The sequence below is a fragment of the Styela clava genome, chromosome 9 (assembly GCF_964204865.1).
Source record: "Styela clava chromosome 9, kaStyClav1.hap1.2, whole genome shotgun sequence".
Taxonomy (NCBI): Eukaryota; Metazoa; Chordata; class Ascidiacea; order Stolidobranchia; family Styelidae; genus Styela; species Styela clava.
This window is the reverse complement of record NC_135258.1, coordinates 17,816,688-17,838,308: the sequence shown is the minus strand read 5'-3', so window position 1 is coordinate 17,838,308 and position 21,621 is coordinate 17,816,688. Positions and strand designations below refer to the sequence as shown.

Below are 21,621 nucleotides of genomic sequence, written 5' to 3'. Positions count from 1 at the left end.
TTTCAATCAATGTTTCGGTAATCATTGGTATCTGTGCACAACCATATTTGTATCTTGGCTCATCAGTGTAATCTTGTAATCTTGGAAGGGATTGCAAATTTTTAAATCATTATACTGTTATGAAATACAGTATATGATTTGGTATATTGATTTTGCAATGATAATATCAGGAAAAGTTTAGATATTATGAGAAACTTTTCAAATGACACAATTTTTTACATAATTAATACTCACTCTCCAGGTTTTGAAGCTATGTGCAAACCATTACATTATTCCTGAAATGAAGTTCTCACATCTTGGAAATTCTGATAAAGCATGGACTTGGACTGCTGTTGATCATTCTGATCCAGATGTTGAACCTAAACCAGAAGTACTCGCTGTTCGATTTAAAACTGCTGAAGAGGCTTCTGACTTTGTGAAGGTTGTTAATCAAGCAAAAGATATATTGCAAGGAAAAGGTAAATATTTTTTCCATGTAGCTTGGGTGCTTTTTTTGAAATTTATTTTGAATGACATTAGAACAAATAAGTTTGTAAGTTGATGGTATCAGTGGCGCAACCAGGCCATTTTCAACGGGGGGGTCCGACCGGAATTTACACAGTGCAACCACGACGTAAGTCGCAACGCCACTAGATGTCGCCCCGCTGAAACACGATAAATTGCTCGTGGATAAAACGGAAACGCCATCGATTAAATCCCAGTCTTTCGCTTACCTTGCCCTCGTTCATTAACGGCGCTTTGCTACGTCTTGCACCTCGTGGGTAGCAAAACGAAAAGCTGTTAATTATTTTCAAAGTTTCCCTCGCTTTGCGCCTCGTGGATAGTGAAACACGACTTGAATAAATTCCAGTGTTTCCCTCGTGCCGCGCCTTGCTCGTTGGGTGAATTCGTCAAGACTAAAAACAAAATGCACTTCTTGCTAATGGATCTTTTCCCGACCCTAGCCCCAGAAAAATTCTAAACTAAACTGAAGCTCACCGGAAGACATAATGACAATTAAAATAATTGATTTACGACTAATTTTTGGAAACACAACTAAAACTGACTAATTTAATGCAGGGATGTCCAAATCGAATTTATATTCAAATATCGCAAACTTCAATTACTGTTTTTTCGTGTTTATAATAATCCCGAATATGGCGCACATATCCTAGCGTCGTCGTCCATGTGTGGTTCGGCAATATATTACAGCTGACATGAAAGAATGTCGATAAACGCCGACTTGAAGAACTTATAAGACTTCGAAGACGTTTTTGATTGACAATATTTTCTTATCGTGTATTTTAACTTAGTCGAGATGGTTTCGGCGTCCTCGGCAAATTGTGTCTTAATTAGTTGTTTTCATCCTCAGTTTTGATAGTGACCGAACATAACAGAAAATTTTTTCAATTCTTGTAATTTAGCGCGTATAAAATAGCTCTCAAATAGTATTTAATATCTGTTGCGGATTTCGTCGGCATCCGGTGTTGATGACAACATCCTTCAGTTTAAATTAGCGGTATTCATTTACATGCAAAAATACATAACGGCCGACATGACATATTCAAATCAGCGCGAAGTTCAAAAATAAAACGCGTTTTATGGTCTTAATATGCACATAGAAAAAAGAAAGGACAGAGAAATAACAACTAAAAACTAAGAACGATATGGTATGTTTGTGTACTTTTGTTTACCATCGTCATCATAATCAAATTAGTTAAACCCGATTCCCAAATTTCCGTCCGCCAATAATGGAGAATAAAGTTGGAAAAACGTTTTACTTAAAATAACGATATTGTTATCAACGACGTCGGGATAACGATAAAATCTCCGATAGAAACCAAATATTAATAATAATATCGAAACTGAGTATGAAAACAATTAATTAGGGCAGGATTTGCTTTTATTGCCGAGGCGCACAACATATCTTGACTAAATTGAAATATACGATAACAAATGTAAAAAATTTTCAACCAAAAACGTCCTCGACGTCTTATAAGCACTTCAAGTCGGAGTTTATTGGAAACCTTTCACGACGACTGTTAGTTATTGCCGTGCCACACATGGCTGCTTTCGATTGCGATAATGATGAAATAATTGTGAAATGTTTTTAAATCAGAACGTGGACTGGGGCGGTAGGATGTGTACGGCGTTTTCGGCCTTTCATATGTAGAAAATCTTAGGTTAATCGAAGCAATATTTTTCCGAAAATAATTTTCGTATCCAGATTTTCAGAGTTTCTACTGCATTATTATAACATGAAGACGGGCGGTGTTACATTGCGTCAAGATGATGAAGCACGAGAGTATTCGTCACAAGAGAGAGAGATAGCATTATGCTATTGTCGCTTTCAATTCGCATCGACAGCGCGCGTTTTCTACTTTTTTGAGGTAACATATCTCATTTTCGAATACAAACATATACGCGGGGATAGCGATTATTACGTAACTAACAACAAAAAGGTATGATTGAAGTCGGGCGGTGTTAAATTACGTCGAGGTGATAAAGCACTGGAAAAAAGTAGTTTTCACCGGATTGTTATGACCGTAGAACGACGTTGTTTGAACGTAGAACAATAATAATAATAAAACGAATTTCAAACGGGGGGGACACGACCCCCGTAACCCCCCCGCTGGTTGCGCCACTGGATGGTATTTCCAACTCTTTTCTGAGTTGGTTTCATAAATAAATGTTTCCACCAGGGGCATTTCTGGCATATTTACTCATGCCGAGCCAACAATGAAAAACAATCATAAACAGATAGTCCAATTGATATGCTCAACTGAATATTGTAAAAGTTCTTTTTACATAACTTTTGAGAGGCCTGTGTACTATTGGCCACTTTTCCTAATCAGTTTCAGTATTTTAACTATAGTTATCTCTTTTATATACAGTTATTTCTATATTATATGCTTACACTGTTTTTCAGATGTCTCTTCATTGACAACTACTGTTTCTTCTATCAAGTTATCAACCCAAACTACTGCTACGACATCATCTTTCAAATTATCAACTGTATCTACAACTACCAGCCAGACCACGCCACAAAGGTAATCTCTTTCAATTGTTTTCCAAAGATAGTTTTCTTGATGATTTTTTTTTGTATACCATTTGTTCTATTTAACTTTTTACTTCATTTTTTTAGTATTGCCCAAACACAAGTCTCTTCCACAAAAGGAATGTTGGTAGTTGATAAGAAGGCTGGAGCTTGGAATTGTTCGGGATGTTATGCTTTGAATGAACCTACTGATTCAAAATGCCCATGCTGTGGTGTGCCTAATCCATCGGCACCCAAAGTTGGTAAGTTTTCGGATTGTATCAATACCATGTCTTAAACTCTATTATAACTAAATACTTTGAATTGGAAATACTTGTCTGAAGCTTATGCTTCATTACAAAATTTGCAGTCAAGTTTTTATTATGAGTGGGATGTCATTTTAAATTATTTCATTTCAAAATCTTGTTGGATATTTATATCAACCCAATTCTTCTTTTAAATTTTTTATTTCTCACACAAAACTATGTTAATGTTTCCAGAGGAAACAAAGCCTTCTGCATCAACATTTGCATTTGGCATCTCTTCAAAACCAACTGGATTTTCCTTTGGGGTGAGATATTTTGATCCATTCTAAATACTATTATGATAATATGTAATTATAACAATAACATTGCATATCTAATATTTTCAGATTCCTTCCACGAATGCAAGCGTAAGTAAAACAATTTTCAGCATTGTGAACATTAAATATTATTTTTAATTCTTGTCTCATTAATTATTGAACAAAAACTAAGAACAAAATGTATAGATGTAATAATCTGTTTAATGTTACAATGAAGAGAGAACCAGATTAGTTGGTCTGCATGGATGTCAGTGGCTTCTATATATGGTGGTTTCCAGCTAAACGGTTTTTGACCAAAACAAGGATATGTGCGCTTAATCAGAAGTGATTTAGTCACATATTTGAGCAAGTTCTTTCCAGCTCCCAGTCTATATGGAATGAGGTCCATGCATTACATGTCAGTTAAAATCGGTATTATATAAATTAGTTCAGGTCATCATGCTCGGGAATGCAGCTATAACATAGTGAATCTACATAACTGGAGTTTTTGACAGGTTTCTTACTTGAAATTTGTTTGTTTAGAGCAGGGGTGCACAACCTGCGGCCGTACGGCCGCATGCGGCCTTCGAAGCTTAAATGTGCTGGTGTATGTGTTTTACTGTAAAAAAACATATGTTTAATATCATACTATGTTGGCGCTTGACTGTTACGTCTTTAATGCAAAATAAACTAAATTCGAGATTATAAAAGGTAACAGTTGTAAACATCGCTTCATGTCACTAAAATGCCAGAAGCGCAGCCAGCCGGAATCGGAATCAAAACTTTCCATACGGCAGCTCCTGAAACATGATATAGCGATGACGCTACTAGTTGAAAAAGCCCATTTTTTCGGTGGATAAGATTTTTTTACGTTGAGCAAAATACTTACGCAACGACCGATGCGAGCATTCAAAATACCTTGCTGTATAAATTTAATTGTGTTCGACATAACTTGCGATTTAATCGACCCACCTATAAGCATTATTAACATATTAGCATTATTTTTTAGTGTAATATAGCAGGGCAATCAGCGGAAATTGATATATGTGGGAAATTTATTCATCTTTTACCTGCGGTCTTGCGAATTCGTTATCGTCGTTAGAAATATCCGAAGGTCTACGATAAAATTCCAAAAATTACATTTTAATTTAGTACAAAAAAAAGTTGATTGAACATACCGGTACTTCACACACTGATTAGCTTATCTATCATCATAATATGATAAAAAAATTCAGAGTTTTAATATTCACTCGCTTATTTTCAGTTGGAAATTTTTATTTGCAGATTCACCCTTTTAATTATATTTAGCGTCTCTATGCCGATGATCGCATTATAACGAGTTTTTTGAGATAATTTACCAACATAATATCTATGTTAACGGCCTAAATAACCGCGTCAAGCTGACCAAAACAATCGGCGACTTGAATAACATTAGTGAAAACAGCATGCGTTATTAGCAACTTTTAAGGTCTCCCGAAAATGTTAAAAAAGAAGCGGAGATTTGGCCTCTTCGCTGCGCTATAACAACAGTAATTAAGAAGTGTCGACTGGTGCTCTGGCTTCTCTTCAGACTGTGGATTTCGATTCGATAAAAATATTTTGTCACCCTTAGACACTTTTATTCAGTATATTTGTATAAATTTAAGCATTTCATAAATGTTTTAGACGCGCGCCAATAAGATATATCAATAAAAGCCAATTTTTAAAATAAATGTGACTAATAAAAGACCTTGATTTCCCTGGCGGCCGTGGACAATTTATAAAAGGTAATGCGGCCGTCTGAAGAAAAAAGGTTGTGCACCCCTGATTTAGAGGTAATGATGACAGTAAGCGAATGGTAGCTTGCTGACTGAAAACCTTTTCATAACGATGCAAAGTTTTAAAAGATCAAAACCGCAGTTATAACATCTGTAAAATAATAATAGTAAAAAAGTGATGGTAAATGAATGAGGGCCTCTAGCTAACTGAATATGGCGTCTAAGAACTTCTCTTAGAGAAGCAAGTTTCGAAGATTCAAAGAGCACCCTTAGCATCTGGAAATTGAAAATGATAACTATTAGGCCAGGGGTGAGCAACCTTTTTCGGCTCGCATGCCAAAATCGGTTAAATTTAACAACAAAATTCTTCCGCGTGCCGACCAAAATTAAAAACAATGCTTTGCTACTTCCAAAGCAAAAATACATAATAATAAACCTTTTAAACATGTACAGACGGATTCACTATTCGGATAAATATCAGTCCGACAAATAGATTTGATTACTTTTCTTATTCTATCAGTGAGACTTCTGCTGCTGCATTACCACTGATAGAGATTTTACATTGATTTATATTTTGTCTCTTTCAAAGAAATACACGAACTATTGGTTTCAACTTCCAAGCTACTCCTGTTACGAAACTTAGTAAATAGTAAAGACTTGGTAAAAAGACTTAATAACGTTCCAATTATAACGGAGAACAAAGATTCACAAGCATATGCAGATGATGTAGAACAGTGGTCCGCAAACTTTATGTACTCGCGGGCCAAATATACACATTCCTTGTAGCGCGCAGGCCGCAATATTTCCGCTTTCGAACAATCGCTAGATCGAATTTCGAATTATGGCGTATTTACACCTTCTCTTATTGTGTTAAAAGCATGCTGTTATGAAATGGTTATGTGCCGTTTTTTAATATATATAATATCCAACAACATATTGTTTTTATTTACTTGTTATTAATGTGAAGGATGATGTTTTTATGCCAACTTGCCCACGGTACGTCGTCCAAAGAAAATCTGACAAGCGAGTACGAAGTTTATTCCAAGTGTAATGCATTTTAGATAAAGCTGTTCGCAGCAATATGTTCTTCCGAACGTGCCCATTACATGTTTTTTTTGCACTGTCGCATAGATCAGCTGTGGCGCAGTCCTAGCTCTCTGGTCGAATTTATTGTCGAAGCACATTGGAATGTTCGGCCCTCGTCGCGAGCTACCCTGCGTTTCCCAAACATTTTTTAAATCCAAAAATCACAATTAACTTGAACGACATACAACTGACGCTACATATTACAAATCAAGCGCCATGCAGCAGTACTTGTTACCACATAAATCCCCGTACAGACAATAATAAATTTAGGATCAATTTTTGTTTCATTCAATAAATGTCGGGTTGTTCGAGGGTCGCAACAAATTGGCTCGGGGGCCCATTTGGCCCTCAGTTTGCCGACCTCTGTTGTAGAGTAATGTAGTTTTTTGGTTTTAGAAAATTCTCGGGAATGGCATCCCAATCATGTAATAGTTCGTTTTCTGCACTTCTCTCTTGTATTCCCTTTCCCAATAGCTTTTATTTCTTTCGAAATCAATTTATAACAGTAAGTTAGCAAGTAACACTAACCAACATGAGCTACACAACTTCATAAATCGATCAGAAATATATATTACGTATAACAATGTAGCCAAATGAACGTTGTGTTCATCCTGACAAAATTCGTCGAGAGCTCATAATATATATATTTCTTTGAAGCCATATGTTATGAAAAGATAAAAAGAGTTTAAATAAATAACAGTTTGTTAACAAACGATAATGAATAAACGAAACCGAATTTTATCAGATAATTCAGTCTCGAAACTTTTTATCTGAAATAGGACGATCTCGTTTCTGAGGCTTCGCTCGCGTGCCAAATAAATGGGCTTGTGTGCCAAGTTTGGCACGCGTGCCAGGGGTTGCCCACCCCTGTACTAGGCCATATACTGTTGATGGAAAAAGAAATATTCCAGTCATGATGATTTGTTCAGGATTCGGAGAGAAAAATATAATGAAAGATTTGCAAGAATATTTTTTAGGTTCAGAAAAAATTGTCATTGGTCCCACCAGTTGGAAATCCAGTGTCTTTCCAAAAATCCAATTGGTGTTATTTATTGGACTTCGTGTCAGGATGAGAATAAAGAATTGTGTCGTTAGTATGAATGAGTAAATTGTGTATAATGTTATCCATAAGTCCATTGATTATTGTCAGGAAAAATTCAGGCCCGAGCTTTGAGCCATGAGGAAGACCAGATATACTGTAGGATTCGTGTTCATTTAATTATAATTTATAGTTGAGAAAGATCTCGTGTTGAAATCCATGGCTTCAGTTTTTAGAAAACTGACCCAGATGGTATTCTTCAAATTACACATTATAAAAGTATACATTTATATTATTGTTCTTGACAATAACAGAGCAATGCTAAACACATATCTACAAGATATATTGGCAGGAAAACTGAACTACTATTTGAAAATAATATACATTCATCATTCATAGGTGTATTCAAAACTGGGTTGCAAATTCTTATTTTTGAATTGGTGGTTCGCAATCATTAAAAATGCAATTGCAGAATGTGCCATTGCATGTCTGCTTATAGCGCATAAATATGAAACTTGTTATGGTTTACTGGAAATAATAAAATAAAGAATAAAATAATCCAATGCCACATTTCAGAATAAAACACAAGATGTATTGCTATCTCGAGTATTTGTGCATTTCTCATCTATACCGAAATCATAGGTTATTTAATTGTGCTAGGTGGAATTTTCAAGAATGCGAAAATTTCCTAATTACTCAATTGAAATCAGCGTGTATTACAAAACGCAATTTGGTTATTTCAGATCAACTATTGCAGTAATGACTTAATAATCACTTTAAATACCGGTACTATGCTAATGATTGGCAGAAGACTAGTTGGTGAGGACTTGTTGGGATTTATGTGATTCCCAATACTTTCAAAGCTAGAATATATGATTCACATAAATATTTGTTGAATAGTTTTGAATAACATTGAAGACTATCATGGAGAATACTGTTTGGGCCAGTAGTAGTCGAGGAGAAAGGTGGTATCAAAACATGTTTTGAATCATTGTCAGGAAGTTAGAAAATACTAGGAAGGTAATTTTGACTGCGGTTTTTGCAGAATAATTGACCAACACTTCTGAATAATTGGCACCAGTTGGAAACCTAGAGTCTGTTTCCAAAAATCCAATTGGTGTTATATATTGGACTTCGTGTCAGGATGAGAATAAAGAATTGGTGTCGTTAGTATCAATAAGTAAATTGCGTACAAAGTTACCATAAGTTTATTGATAATTAGTAAGATAAATATATGCCTAAGCATTTGGCCCGAGGAAGACCAGATCTACCATAGGATTGGAATTTTATCAACCAAATTGTAGTTGGATATTCATTTGAAAAAACAAAGAAAGTAGTGTTCATTTAATTATACTTTATAATTAAGCATGGTCACGTATTGGGGATTTTGGCTTTGGGAAAACTATACCAAATGGTATACAAATTACACACATTTATATGCGTTAATGTTTACAATAGTGGTCGCAAATTTGCTATTTTCACAGTATACCACGCTATATGTATGGCGATATTCATAACAACGCTAAACACATTTCTATCCATGTGTCCATTTATAATTACTAGGAAAAAATATAGGCCCTAGCGTTGAGCCCTGAGGAAGACCAGATGTATTTTAGGATTGAAATTGTATTTTATCAATCACATTATTATTTATTTGGAAAAACAAAGAAAGTAGTGTTTATTTAGTTTATAATTGAGCAAGGTCTCTTGTTCAGAAATATGGCTTTAGCTTTTAGAAAACTAAACCAGATGTTTTTGTAATCTCAGTCCATTTTTACATTTGTTATACTAATATTTATTTTATACAGGTATCGAAACCAATATTTGGAAATCAGCAGCCTGTGCAATCGAGTATGTATCATCATTCTTGAATTAGATTTGTTGGTTTGCTATTATATCCATCTGGAAAATGTAATATCGAATACTAGATTTGCTGTCAGCAGCATTAAATACTAAACCAAATAGTGAACTTCTAAATAGAAGGCTTTGTAAATGCATTCATTTTCAAAAACTGTTCTATCGACCATAAAGAGCATACTAAAAATATCATATATCTAGTTAAAAAGTATAGGGTGATTGACAATCTACTGCAATTGAATTTTTTTATTTTCTGCTTGAACTACAGTTAGTTTTTTACATTCACTCACATTTAGATTCAGCAACATTAAGTTTTGGTTCAACTGGTTTTACTTTTGGACAAAACAAGTCAACTTCTGTGACTGCTGTGAGTACTAATATTTGTAATTTTTTATTTGAATAGATCACTTCTGATTTAATTATAGAAGTAGAATCACGGTGAATGGCTATCATTTTCAATGGTTTCATATTATCTTTGTTTAAAAAATTCAGTACAACTGAACTGATTTTTACTAGGGTATTTATTTTGCAAATAATAAATCTTCAATAAGTCAAAAGCAGTGATCATTTTTTTTTTCAGGTGTCTACTACTTCAGTATTCGGCGTACAAACTTCAGAAAGTAAGTTGTCTTACTTGTAAGTAAGTCTTCTCATTTGTTTTAAAATAAATTAGATATCTGTTTTAATCTGGTTCACATGGCTGTCCAGTAAACAATGACTTAAATGATATATATGTATTTCTTTCTAAAAATGTTTTTTTTTTACTTCAATGAACTTTTCAACTCTGTTGACAAGGAGCATTTCAGGCAGAATAGACTGGGAACTACTCTGGTTGACAGAATAATTGGATGAGATGTTCATGTTTCTTTATTTTGCCAACATTTACAAGTTTCTCTTTAAAATTCAGAATCTGATACAGCCAGTACAGCAGATACCATCCCTGAACCATCCGTTTCACAAGTATCAACTACTGGTGTACTGAAGGTCACCAAAAAGGTCGGCAGTTGGAGATGTGAATCTTGTTATGTTGAAAATGAACAAGACAATGCAAATTGCCAATGTTGTAGGCAAGCAAATCCGAAAACCACACAAGCACCAGGTAGGTGCCAGTGCCAATAGGTTTGAAAAAAACTGTCATATGTACATTTATATATATATTTGGTACATCAATTACTTGATTACATGAAAATAATGTAATTAAGCAGTTTTTGAACTGATTGTTGGAATACATGTCTAATATTGTTATTGGTATTCACAGCTGGAGAAGCAAAGCCTGGGTTGTTTGGCATGAATACTAACCAGGGCAGTAAATTCTCATTTGGAATTTCTAGTCAACCAACAGTATCTTCTGTAAGTTTTTATTCTGTTCAAAGTTCTATATTTTCAAGTATGTTTTAATGCACATGCACTAATGGATATTTTATCGGAGTTTTGATGAGCCAAGCTCAAGTCTGCTAATTTTTTCTGATTTTCCTAACGCTGATCTGCCTGATTTCATATTAATGTATTATCAAGCTTTTTTCATTAGAACAGAACCAAGACTTAAAAAATATTTTATGCTGTTTTTTTTCAACCCAGACAAAGACTTCTTCCAGCATAGTGTCTCCACCGAAATTCATGTTTGGAAAATCTGATGGTAAGTACTTGCTTATGACATATATATATAGCTTTATTTTTTTGTTGTATTCGTTTTATGTGTTAGTTTAGAATGTTTTGAAAGGTGTTAAAGCAGGGTGGGCAAGGTTCATGGAACATTGACCAAATCTTTCGTCCACATAGACTGGTCGTCCATGTAAGTGTGATGTAACAGTTACTTTTTATGACAATATTCAGAGTGTCAAATGAGCAAAAGTGAAAAACAATAAACTCAAGCCAAAACTTGGCCCATGTCGGTGTTAGAGGTTAATAGTATTCAGATAGCAGATATTACATAAAAATGTTTTGTCATAAAGATAATATAATTTGTTCTCAATAATTTCCATTTGTTGTAAATCGTAATATTGACTTATATTCGTATCATACTTTCATACCAATTTTTTTTTCAAAATTGTTAGCATCTGCATCCTTCGGGTTTAATCAACAACAACAAACCAGCAATTTATTTTCTAATCTGAGTTCAACAGCACCAAAATCTACTTCATCTACCACTGGACAATTACCAAAACCAAGATTTCCAAGTGTCGGTGATGAGGAAGATAGCGATGAGGATGAAGATGATGAAGATTACACTGATGGTACGAGCTTGTATTATGTTATATTGAAGAATACTAAATCTCGTCCACCAAATCAGGGGTGGCCAACCCGCAGCTCTTGCACATGTTGCTGTCTTCATCGTGTTTATTTAAATCATCTTGTCAACTACGATTCATCATGTTTCGATTCAACATATGATTATTCGCTGTGCATTCTTTTATGTCGGAGATACACGAGCGCCTTCGTTAACTTTACCGTATAATCTGCTATTAATATGACACAATTAAAGTCTTTGGTGTGAGTAAGCGTTTATTGCACAACAGCTGTCGTAATCGTATCAAAAAAGTCCGGCGGCAAATGCGCCGTTTACCATTTGAGGGTATCTTGAGGGAATTTGTATATTATCTGAATTAATATAATTAATGGAAGGAATGGACACAGATACCTGTAATGATAATTATACAAAGGTATAAGAAGCAGAATAATATCACTGCTTCATACCCAGATCTGCATAATCAATCTTGGTAAAAACTTCGTGTTTCATTGTTAAAATATGAATATTTGCAATATATTTGCTCAAATTATATTTGAAGGAAAAGACGAAGATTTAATTTCCTTTTTTTCCTGTCAAATGAATCAAGTACATATGGTATTTATTTTATGAAAAAACATTAGATTTTAAGAATTAGTATGACATTTCTCATTATAGATTCTTCTGAGAATTTAAGCTGTGAGGATCGTGATAATGCTTACAATGAAAGGTACAGATCCCCTCTCAATCGCCAAGAACAGCAGCACCAAAAGGAAGAAGAAAGTATGATGAATAACTCATTTTGAAATCAATCCATTTCAAGCATTATTTTAGTCAGTTTTGCACAGATATTTGTTAACTTCAAATAACTTCAAATTTTGGATTCACTCAAATGTTTATATGAATAAATTTGTTGACTTGATTGGCCATTTCTTATTTTAACTCTAGTTATATTACACTACTAATTATTTTGAACAATATCAAAATTGCCCTATATTTTTGTAACTTTAAATTCCACTTGATTGATAATGCAACTCTTTGTCATTGTGGTCACCATAACTGGTTGTTGTTATATTCACTCCACCCAACTAGTAGGGATGCGACAAGATTTGGACTCGTGCTCGGATTCGTGGCCGAATCTCAACTTTTTCGTTCTGTTTTGCCATGAGACTGTCCAGCCTATTTTCTCTACGGTGAAATTAACAAGGCGCCGTAAGAACAAAAAAATATCAGCGAAGAAGAAGCTTGCCTTCCATTGCCATACGTTGTTTGGTGAATGTTTACCACATACTATTTCAATCGTGTACTTGCTAATCCTCGAACAGTAAATAATTCGTAATCAGCGGTAATCCTGTCGCGCTGTTCACTTTTCATTGTTCCATAAATGAGCTAGCTATTTTCGGAGTGGAGAAATAAATGTTAGAAAACGATAAAAATAGTGAAAATTGATTTTGAGACTCGCGGATATCGGTGGCGTTACAATCGTATATATATGTACAAAAACAATCTTGCAAGTCGCATCGATTGGATGTGTATGAATTTTGAAACTATTACTCGTGGTAATTAATGTTATTCTTATTGTTATTCAATTGGTATTTATATTTGCCGCGATTAGTAGCGAGCAAAATTGAATTTTTCCTGATTGAATCCCACTCCCGATAGATTTGATAACTTCCAACTACAAGCTGATATTGATGAAACAATTCGCAACTACCGCCTGAGAGAGTGATTTTTGATTTTCTGTAATTAAATAGAATCTAGTCATTTTCACTCTTGCTATAGCATCCTTGCATTATACGCATACGGATCCACCTGCGCAAAAGCATAGAGCAAGAAAAGGTAGTTAGTTTCCCGTAACCCCAACTGTTAGTTGAATAATTCAAATATTTTTTTTTATTTACCGATAGTAGAAAATTACCAGAAGACTGGAGACTCGATAACAACGTGGCGTCTTCACTTCATAATTTTATCACAATCGCGATTTTTTTTTTTGTCATCGCAATCCTCCCCGACATCCTAGTTATTGTTGGTGAACTATACCTTAAAGCAACCTTTTTCACTAGTATTAGCCCTCACGCAACGTCGGACATCAAAGTTTCGTATTTATATTTCAGGCAGAAGTGTTAGTACAAATCGGCGAAGATATTAAAGACGGCTATTAATTAGTGAATTCATGAATATATTAAATTTTATTCTGATCTCATCTTCTGGGTCGGATTTGATTTACCATATCACAGTGGGTAAATTACGGTCCCCATTTCTAAGCAAACAATAACTACCGTGCTCATGTTATTTCAGTATTAGATAATAAATAAAAATTTCGCAAATTCACCATTGCGTGCTGTTTCGAGTTGTATCAATTTAAAAGAATCGACAATAATGGCATTTCTACATAGTCTAAATAATATTTTCATATAATACATTATTTACATGTCCTACTCTTCCTGGTTCGACGTTTCTAAATGTGCGTTGGCGTGCTTTATGCAGAATTGGGAATTGTAAAGATAAGGAAAAGGATAAGAAAGAAAAAAAAGCACTATAATAATAATGTTGATAAATTCGATTTTGCTTTTCATAGCGCCATTATATGTCTTAATGAAAATGATTGTGTCAGGACTTTGAGCAGACAGCCCTAAATTAGTAAATAACACATTTCGCCTTTTGTGTCTCTCTTATTGAATTACAATCAACTATTACACATTCTTATTTTCTGTGGATTCGACAATCACTATTGATGGTTTTTAAACGAATAATAGCTATTTTGTTATGATTTATTTTTAAGATACATTTATTTGATGCTGCTATAGTTGGCAATCCTATTATTATCACGAAGATGGGCGTCTGTATCAGCGCCGACTAAAAAAGATAACATATAAGTCAATAGTAGAAATTTCGCATACAAATTTCCTTCCATACGTGGGGTTTACGACCCATATTTATCAAAATTTCCGCGACGGGACACGAGCGCGAGGGCGTCTTGCAGCAGTCGACGCAGCGGTCAATCAAAACGCATTGTTACATAACAAAATATACTTTCGACGGGGAATAGTAGGTAGGACCTGCTTAAACTAATTTAAACCAACCGCTCAGCGAATGATTGTCTCGAAAGCAATAGTATTTATGTGCAACGTTTTGAATTACATGGTCTTATATTATCTTACTGAATGTTTAATTTACGGCCAACAATAGCATCACTTTCGATATTTTTTTCGGAGCTATGTAAAAGTATTGGACTCTGGACTTGGACACGAGTCCAGCGCAAATACTCGGGATTCGGCCGAGCCGAACCTTTTTGGATTCGTCGCACCCCTACCAACTAGCTTATTCATCAGCAATATTGAGCATCAAAAATAGTGATGAATTTTTTATTTGGGGCATATTATTGAATATACCGCAATTGTTTTATTATGTATTTATGTCATAACTTCCTGTCTAGCTACAGCTTATTCATCAGCAATATTGAGCATCAAAAATAGTGGTGAATTTTTTATTTGGGGCAAATTATTGAATATACCGCAATTGTTTTACTATATATTTGTGTCATAACTTCCTGTCTAGTTACTGATTGTTTGTGATATGATATTACGTAATGAATTTTACGGTGCATCATTGACGAACTTTATTTATATCAACCCGTAGGTGATAGTGATGTGATTTGTATCGGGGAGATTCTTCCATCTGAAGAACTTCAGAAAAAGGCTGAAAATCTCATGTTACCGAAACATTTTTATAATTTTCTTAAAGAAGGAGAAGAAAATGAAACTGGGGATGATTCAGAAACAGGAGATGAAAAGTCTCAACCAAAAGGTGACCTCAAAAATTATCTTTCAATTTATACCTTGATTTGAAGGAATGAGGATTGAATCAGTATTTTTAACCATATTGAAGTAATTGTATTTAAATAGTTTGTTCTTCCCAGATTAATTTTCATATATATTTCTGAATAATATTTAGGGTTAAGATTGTATCATAGTATCATGGCGAAAGTTTTCACTGATTTTTTACTGAAATTTTTACTGATTTGCATCCTGATGGATTTCTTAATATATGATTTATTACTTTTTTTTCATATACCTTCGTCCAGTCAATAAAATGATTCTGATTTATTACAGGAAATGAAAAGTCATCAATCTTTCAAGCACTCACCACTTCTGTGTCAACTACGACTACTGATAAGTCAACATTTGGTTAGTGTTTTTCACACTTTTGTGAAATTTCAGAAATTTTTATTTTAGTTTGTATTATAGAGTTCATGTACAATGAAAATTACATTCTTCATCAAACTTTCCTATTACAGGATTCTCTGCTGGTGCAACATCATTTGGTGATTTGATTAAATCTAACACAGGTGATGGATTCGCTTTCGGTAATAAGCCAGGTGGATGGATAGGAATGCCAGAGCAAAAGCCATTGTTTGCCAGCCTGACTCAAGGTGGTGATGATGACGACGGAACACACCCAGTATGTACATTTACACTATAATATTTTAACCTGATACAGCATAATTTTTGTTATTTATTGATTGGCCTTTTCAATTATTTTTGCATTTCCAATGAGTTTGTACCTATTTAGAGTGAAGAAAATGCTGATATTCATTTTGAACCGATAGCAAGACTCCCTGAAAAAGTTGAAATAATTACAGGAGAAGAAGATGAAGAAGAATTATATTCACAACGATGCAAATTATATAGATTTAATAAAGTAAGAGCAACAAATAGGTTCATGACACAAGGTCCGCACTTGATAAGAGACGTCTATCGGATTTTTCAATTAATTCTTTCAATATAAAATAAAATGATACTAATTTGTTTTATTATTTACATTTTTCATGGCACGAAAAGTTTTCTTTTTTCGTGACCAAAATTTCAATACTTCACATTTTTGCAGCCAACTAATGAATGGAAAGAAAGAGGAACTGGGGAAATAAAATTGAAGAGACACAATAAAAATGGTCGTATAAGAATTGTCATGAGACGAGAGCAAATCTTTAAGGTGATTTATCTGCTGTTTATAATAATTTTTTTTAGGAGACATCAATTTCATACCTTCTTGTTTAGGTCTGTGCGAATCATTATATTCGACCAGGCATGACGATGGATAAAAGCAAGACCTCTGACAGAGCATGGACTTGGACGGCAATGGATTTTGCTGACAATAAAGAACCAACTATGGAGATATTTACTGTCAGATTTAAAAATACAGATCAAGCTGAGGAATTCAAAGCAAAATTTGATGAATGTCAAGTGAGTTTAGATCCGAAAAGTCTGTATATTGTCAGATTGTCAAAATTCAAATTTTCTTCTCAATAAGGATGGGCCAATTTCAATATTAGCATTTGAAAATTCTTACATCTCTTACTCAACAATTAAATTCAAAATTTAACTCATGATTTTTAAATGAATGATTACATTATATGACTTTGTGTGATATGTTTCGCTCATTGTTCAGTAAATTCTAAGTTGGATCATTAAGACAAAATTTTTTTCAGATGATGTTATTAGATGTGGATCCTATGACACCATGCAAAGCGAGTTCAATGAGAAGTAAAGAACTGTCGGACAAAGCAGAAAAAATGAAAAATGAGTTGAAATTTTTCAAGGACAAGTTTTCCGAACAAACAAATATCCAGAAAGAGAACAGTGGTAAGTTGTGAAATATTGGAATCATGCTTAGTATGAAAAACATGATTTTACACTTTCTTCGATAACCTATCCACCAAAACTTTCCATCATTAAATATCATTTAGCATATCTCCAAAGTTATTATATGCATGTAATATAATTCACATTGCCCGGGAAACACTACCTTTTGTGAGAAAGTGACATACTCAATTTGAAATTATACACTATTTCACTTCACAGAGTCTAGCCCAACTGAATCTGGACCTTTGATGGTTGGATCCCTCACTCCACTTGTTCAACAGCACACTCAAAGTTTGAGAGAAAAGTCTGAAGATATTGTCAAGAGATCTGATGACTCAATACTAGAGTATGTTTTATAATATTTTTTTTAATTTGATATTGCTTAAGTATCTGGAATTAGTTTTTCATCTTTTAAAATAAATGATTTCTGTTAGTTTGGCTTCAATAATTAAAAGAAGTTCTAATATATCAAGGGTTCAAATATGATGATTGTTCCAGATGCTTGTTTTAAGCAACACTGTAAACATTACTTTGAATTTCATTTGTAAAATTCTAACTCTTTAGCACACCACGCAAGCAAACTGAAAACTCCTTCGCATCACGAGGTAATAAATTTTCATTCCAACCTAAAGCTGATAATAATCAACAAACTCCCAGCAGACAACACACTACAAGTGCAGGTTCTGATGATCCACAGGCTGAAAGTGATATTCAATTTGAACCAATTTATCAACTACCTGATCATGTGGAAATAATTACTGGAGAAGAAGATGAACAAGTAAGTGTTACAGCAGAATATTATATACAAAAATGGTATTTTTAACAGCCTAATGCCCTAACTCATGTATATTTTTTTGTGATTGCATTTATAAAATTTTGATTTTCGATAGCATTTTTATAGTTTATTCGACTACTTTTCAGTATATTTTTCATGCAATTCAGATCCTGTTCGGAAATCGAGCAAAATTATACATGTTTCATAAGGAGGCAAAACAATGGAAAGAACGAGGTGTTGGAGACATTAAAATTTTACAACATATTTCAACTTTCAAAGTTCGAGTTTTAATGAGAAGAGAACAGGTAGATATTCTGAGTTTATATTCTATTATTCCTTTTGATATTCTAATTGACGGGCAATGTAGAAAACAGATTATTATTTCAATTATTTTCCTAACACATTCTTTAGGATTATAGAATCATTTTCCTGTAATATTTTATACGTTCCAAGTCGCAATCCACCAAACACTATCACCAAAACATGTTGTACTTTTGCTTGAGTTATCAGTTGTATTTAACTGATAACTTGGTTTGCATTGGTTAATTCACCTATGCTTTATATATTTAAGTGCCCAAAAACTGATGACGTCACTAGGTTCACCTCTTCTTCGGTCAAATAAAAAAAGAAATACGAGATCGAATAAATATCACCGAGAGTTGAGTGCCATAATCACCGTGGCACTCAATGATAAAAATTAAAAATCTGACCTTGGCACGGAATGTGTTGAAATGCTTCCATCATTTGACAATATTTCCCTTATGATATTGATGCACTCTCTTTATTCATTTTTGCCTTGAATTCAATTTATATTTACCTATGCCCAGGTCTTGAAAGTTTGCTTGAATCATTATGTTCAACCTGAAATCAAACTTAGTTTTAAAGAACAGACGTCGGCTAAAACTTTGCTGTGGACAGCAACAGATTTTTCTGATTCTGAAAAACCGGCTGGAGAGGTAAGATAAACCTGATTGAATCGATAATTTTAACGGTTTGCTAAAGACTTTCACATTGTTTGGTTTATTTCATTGAACAAATTGAAACATGTAATGATTATAATATCCTGATTATTCAAATTCTTTATCTGAATCTTTCATGTTTAAACATTTGTACCATGATGAGTATTATCATATATATCATTATTACTTTAGACGCTTCAATTTGCACTACGATTCAAAAATCCTGATACTGCGTCTGCGTTCAAAAACTTATGGAAAGAAGGTGCAGAGGCAGCAGTTGCAGAAACATTACTTGAACCTGACGAATCCGCTATCAATACTTCAACTATAAAACCCGGTGTTACCAGCCCTGGTGCTGTGGCCAATAGCCCACAAAGTCCAGTTGATCAGCCAAAGCCTACATTTAGCTTTGCAAATGTTCCAAGTCCATTTGACGCAGCTAAAAATGCTGATGAAGGACCACATAAAGTTATGGGTTTTGTGTTCGGTATGTATGTTTATGTAATATTCATTTCGTGCATGAACAAGTTCTCAAGTTGTTCTGACAACTGACACAATTGTTCTGATTCTGGTGAATAATTTGCTAAACTTTCCATTTTGTTTCTTTGTATATTAAGTCGAGCGACACTATATTGTGTGTAATTCTTCTTATCCGAAACATTCAATATTGGCCAGGATTGTATTATAACTTGTCCATTTTCATTAAATCTTATTGAATAACATTTGCAAAAATATTGATTTTGTTATTCTTTGCTGTCCTGTGTGGCATTACATTATGGGAAATCCCCTATATCTCATATGATCAATATTCGCCCGGGCTAGATTCATTAAACCCCCCCCCAGATTGTTGTAAGTCCAATCTATTATTTTGTTAAACTATTCGTTGTGATTACATATAGTAGGATGTGCGACATATTAGTATGGGTAATTCCGCCTTTTTTCAAATATTCAGTATTTGCTTGGTGTATATTATTTGCATATAATATAATTTCAAACTTAATTAAAGTTCACACAATTAGTTTGATTCTAATCGATGATTTTCCGATTTAGAAACATTTCCAGTAGGTTGCATAACATTATATCCATGGATATTCCTCCATGTCCCAGATTATGAAATTTTATCTTTATGAAAATAATGACTGGTTTATATTATTTGTATATAATATAATTTCAAACTTAATTAAAGTGCACACAATTAGGGATTGGCAATGTAGAATAATTTACTATTCTAGAATATTCTAGAATAGTTAAATCGAATCCAGAATACCGAATCCTATTCTATTTTCATACTTATTCAAATAGATGGAATTTTCCTGATTGCTGGATTTAGATGTCAAAAAATTATAAATGTATTATTTATTTGGAAATGTCCTCAAGATTGGATTTGATTTGATACCAAACAGGCATTTCCCAGGACAATGAAATCTAAGAGTATTATAATATTTTTGCTTTCAATTGTTCCAAATGTATGTAATCTCTAAATACTGATATGCTAAATTAAGACACGCTTCAAACAATTTAATAGTAAGCCGTTAAATACAAAAATAGATATGAAACAGCATTAAATCATTATTAATGTTAGAGTGCCGAGTGTACTAAAACACACCCGCTGAGAATTTATTAGATGCAGGACGAGCGTGTGGCCACTTCAACCTATGCGACCGGTGTAAAGTATTAAATTTAACCACTATCAATTAAAATCAACTTTTTATTCTGTGCGATCAAGACGTGCAAAACAAGGTTCCCGTAAACGCGATTTCGTAGTTAGTTATTTGTTAATATCATCTAGGATATATTATAATTTTATATAGAACATTATATTCATGGGTATTCTCCTATGTCCCAGATTATGAAATTTTTTTTAGTAGAAATCTTCATGAAAAAAAAACTTGTTTTTGTGGTAATGGATGCTCTTAATAATTGTTTCGATTTCATCCATCATTTATTTTCAAGATATACTTTGTATATCTGTATTGAGATACTCAAGTAGGGCGTGTGACATTGGTTAATGGTTAGATAGTGATGTGATAGATTGTTTCAAGATTGAATAATGGAAATGTCCATTTGTGCCTGTGTGCAATAGGTTGTGTGACATTATAACATGGATCAATATCCATTATTGAAGTCCACAAAATTCTGTGATCAAAATCAAAAATTTCACTGATCTGTTTACTTTGGGATGCTTGCGTAGGATGTGTGACATTGAATAATGATTACTTCCCCTATATCCCAGATTTCAAAAAATTGCTTCTAGCGGATATATTCATAAAACGATTTCTGTGATGGGGGATGCATCACAAATCATCCTTTTTACTTTTTATCAGCGATTTCTAAGATTACCGATTACCTAAGCAGGTAATAGGTTGTGTGATATTATACTGTAGGTAATTCACATTTCAAATATTCTATTTTGCCTAGGTTGTATTGTTTTATCTAGTATAATCCTCTACTGTATTAAACTTCGCACAATTGTTTTGAATCTAGTCAGCGGTTTTGCTGAACTGCCCATTTTGAAATTACTGTATTTGCTCGTTTTGTAGCCCGGGCCCATATTTTTTTAACCAACTCACTAACCGGGCCCTTATACAAGCACAAGCGCTTGTAATTTTTAAAGTAAAATTATACACAAAGATATATAAAAAAACATATATATATAGATAAGATCGAGCGTTACAATAACTAATATATTGTCATTTCCAGTTCT

General features: G+C 33.7%; 1 protein-coding gene across 4 annotated transcripts in view; it reads left to right on the top strand.

Annotated features, from left to right (window-relative positions):
• Positions 1–21,621, top strand: part of LOC120339070 (E3 SUMO-protein ligase RanBP2-like) — a 50,440-nt gene that overhangs the window by 23,099 nt on the left and 5,720 nt on the right. For 3 of the 4 annotated variants that reach the window (XM_078116538.1, XM_078116537.1, XM_078116536.1), the window contains exons 36-60: positions 242–458; positions 2,909–3,029; positions 3,125–3,279; positions 3,517–3,587; positions 3,669–3,689; positions 9,269–9,311; positions 9,614–9,684; positions 9,898–9,937; positions 10,225–10,416; positions 10,576–10,667; positions 10,896–10,953; positions 11,372–11,551; positions 12,220–12,324; positions 15,181–15,348; positions 15,654–15,728; positions 15,839–16,002; positions 16,114–16,242; positions 16,429–16,533; positions 16,599–16,784; positions 17,030–17,183; positions 17,403–17,529; positions 17,748–17,961; positions 18,126–18,263; positions 18,786–18,914; positions 19,110–19,404. In XM_078116538.1, coding sequence (XP_077972664.1) covers positions 242–458; positions 2,909–3,029; positions 3,125–3,279; positions 3,517–3,587; positions 3,669–3,689; positions 9,269–9,311; positions 9,614–9,684; positions 9,898–9,937; positions 10,225–10,416; positions 10,576–10,667; positions 10,896–10,953; positions 11,372–11,551; positions 12,220–12,324; positions 15,181–15,348; positions 15,654–15,728; positions 15,839–16,002; positions 16,114–16,242; positions 16,429–16,533; positions 16,599–16,784; positions 17,030–17,183; positions 17,403–17,529; positions 17,748–17,961; positions 18,126–18,263; positions 18,786–18,914; positions 19,110–19,404 — 3,250 coding nt within the window. The remainder of the gene's footprint in view (positions 1–241; positions 459–2,908; positions 3,030–3,124; positions 3,280–3,516; positions 3,588–3,668; positions 3,690–9,268; positions 9,312–9,613; positions 9,685–9,897; positions 9,938–10,224; positions 10,417–10,575; positions 10,668–10,895; positions 10,954–11,371; positions 11,552–12,219; positions 12,325–15,180; positions 15,349–15,653; positions 15,729–15,838; positions 16,003–16,113; positions 16,243–16,428; positions 16,534–16,598; positions 16,785–17,029; positions 17,184–17,402; positions 17,530–17,747; positions 17,962–18,125; positions 18,264–18,785; positions 18,915–19,109; positions 19,405–21,621) is intronic. The other variant, XM_078116539.1, reaches the window with a different exon arrangement.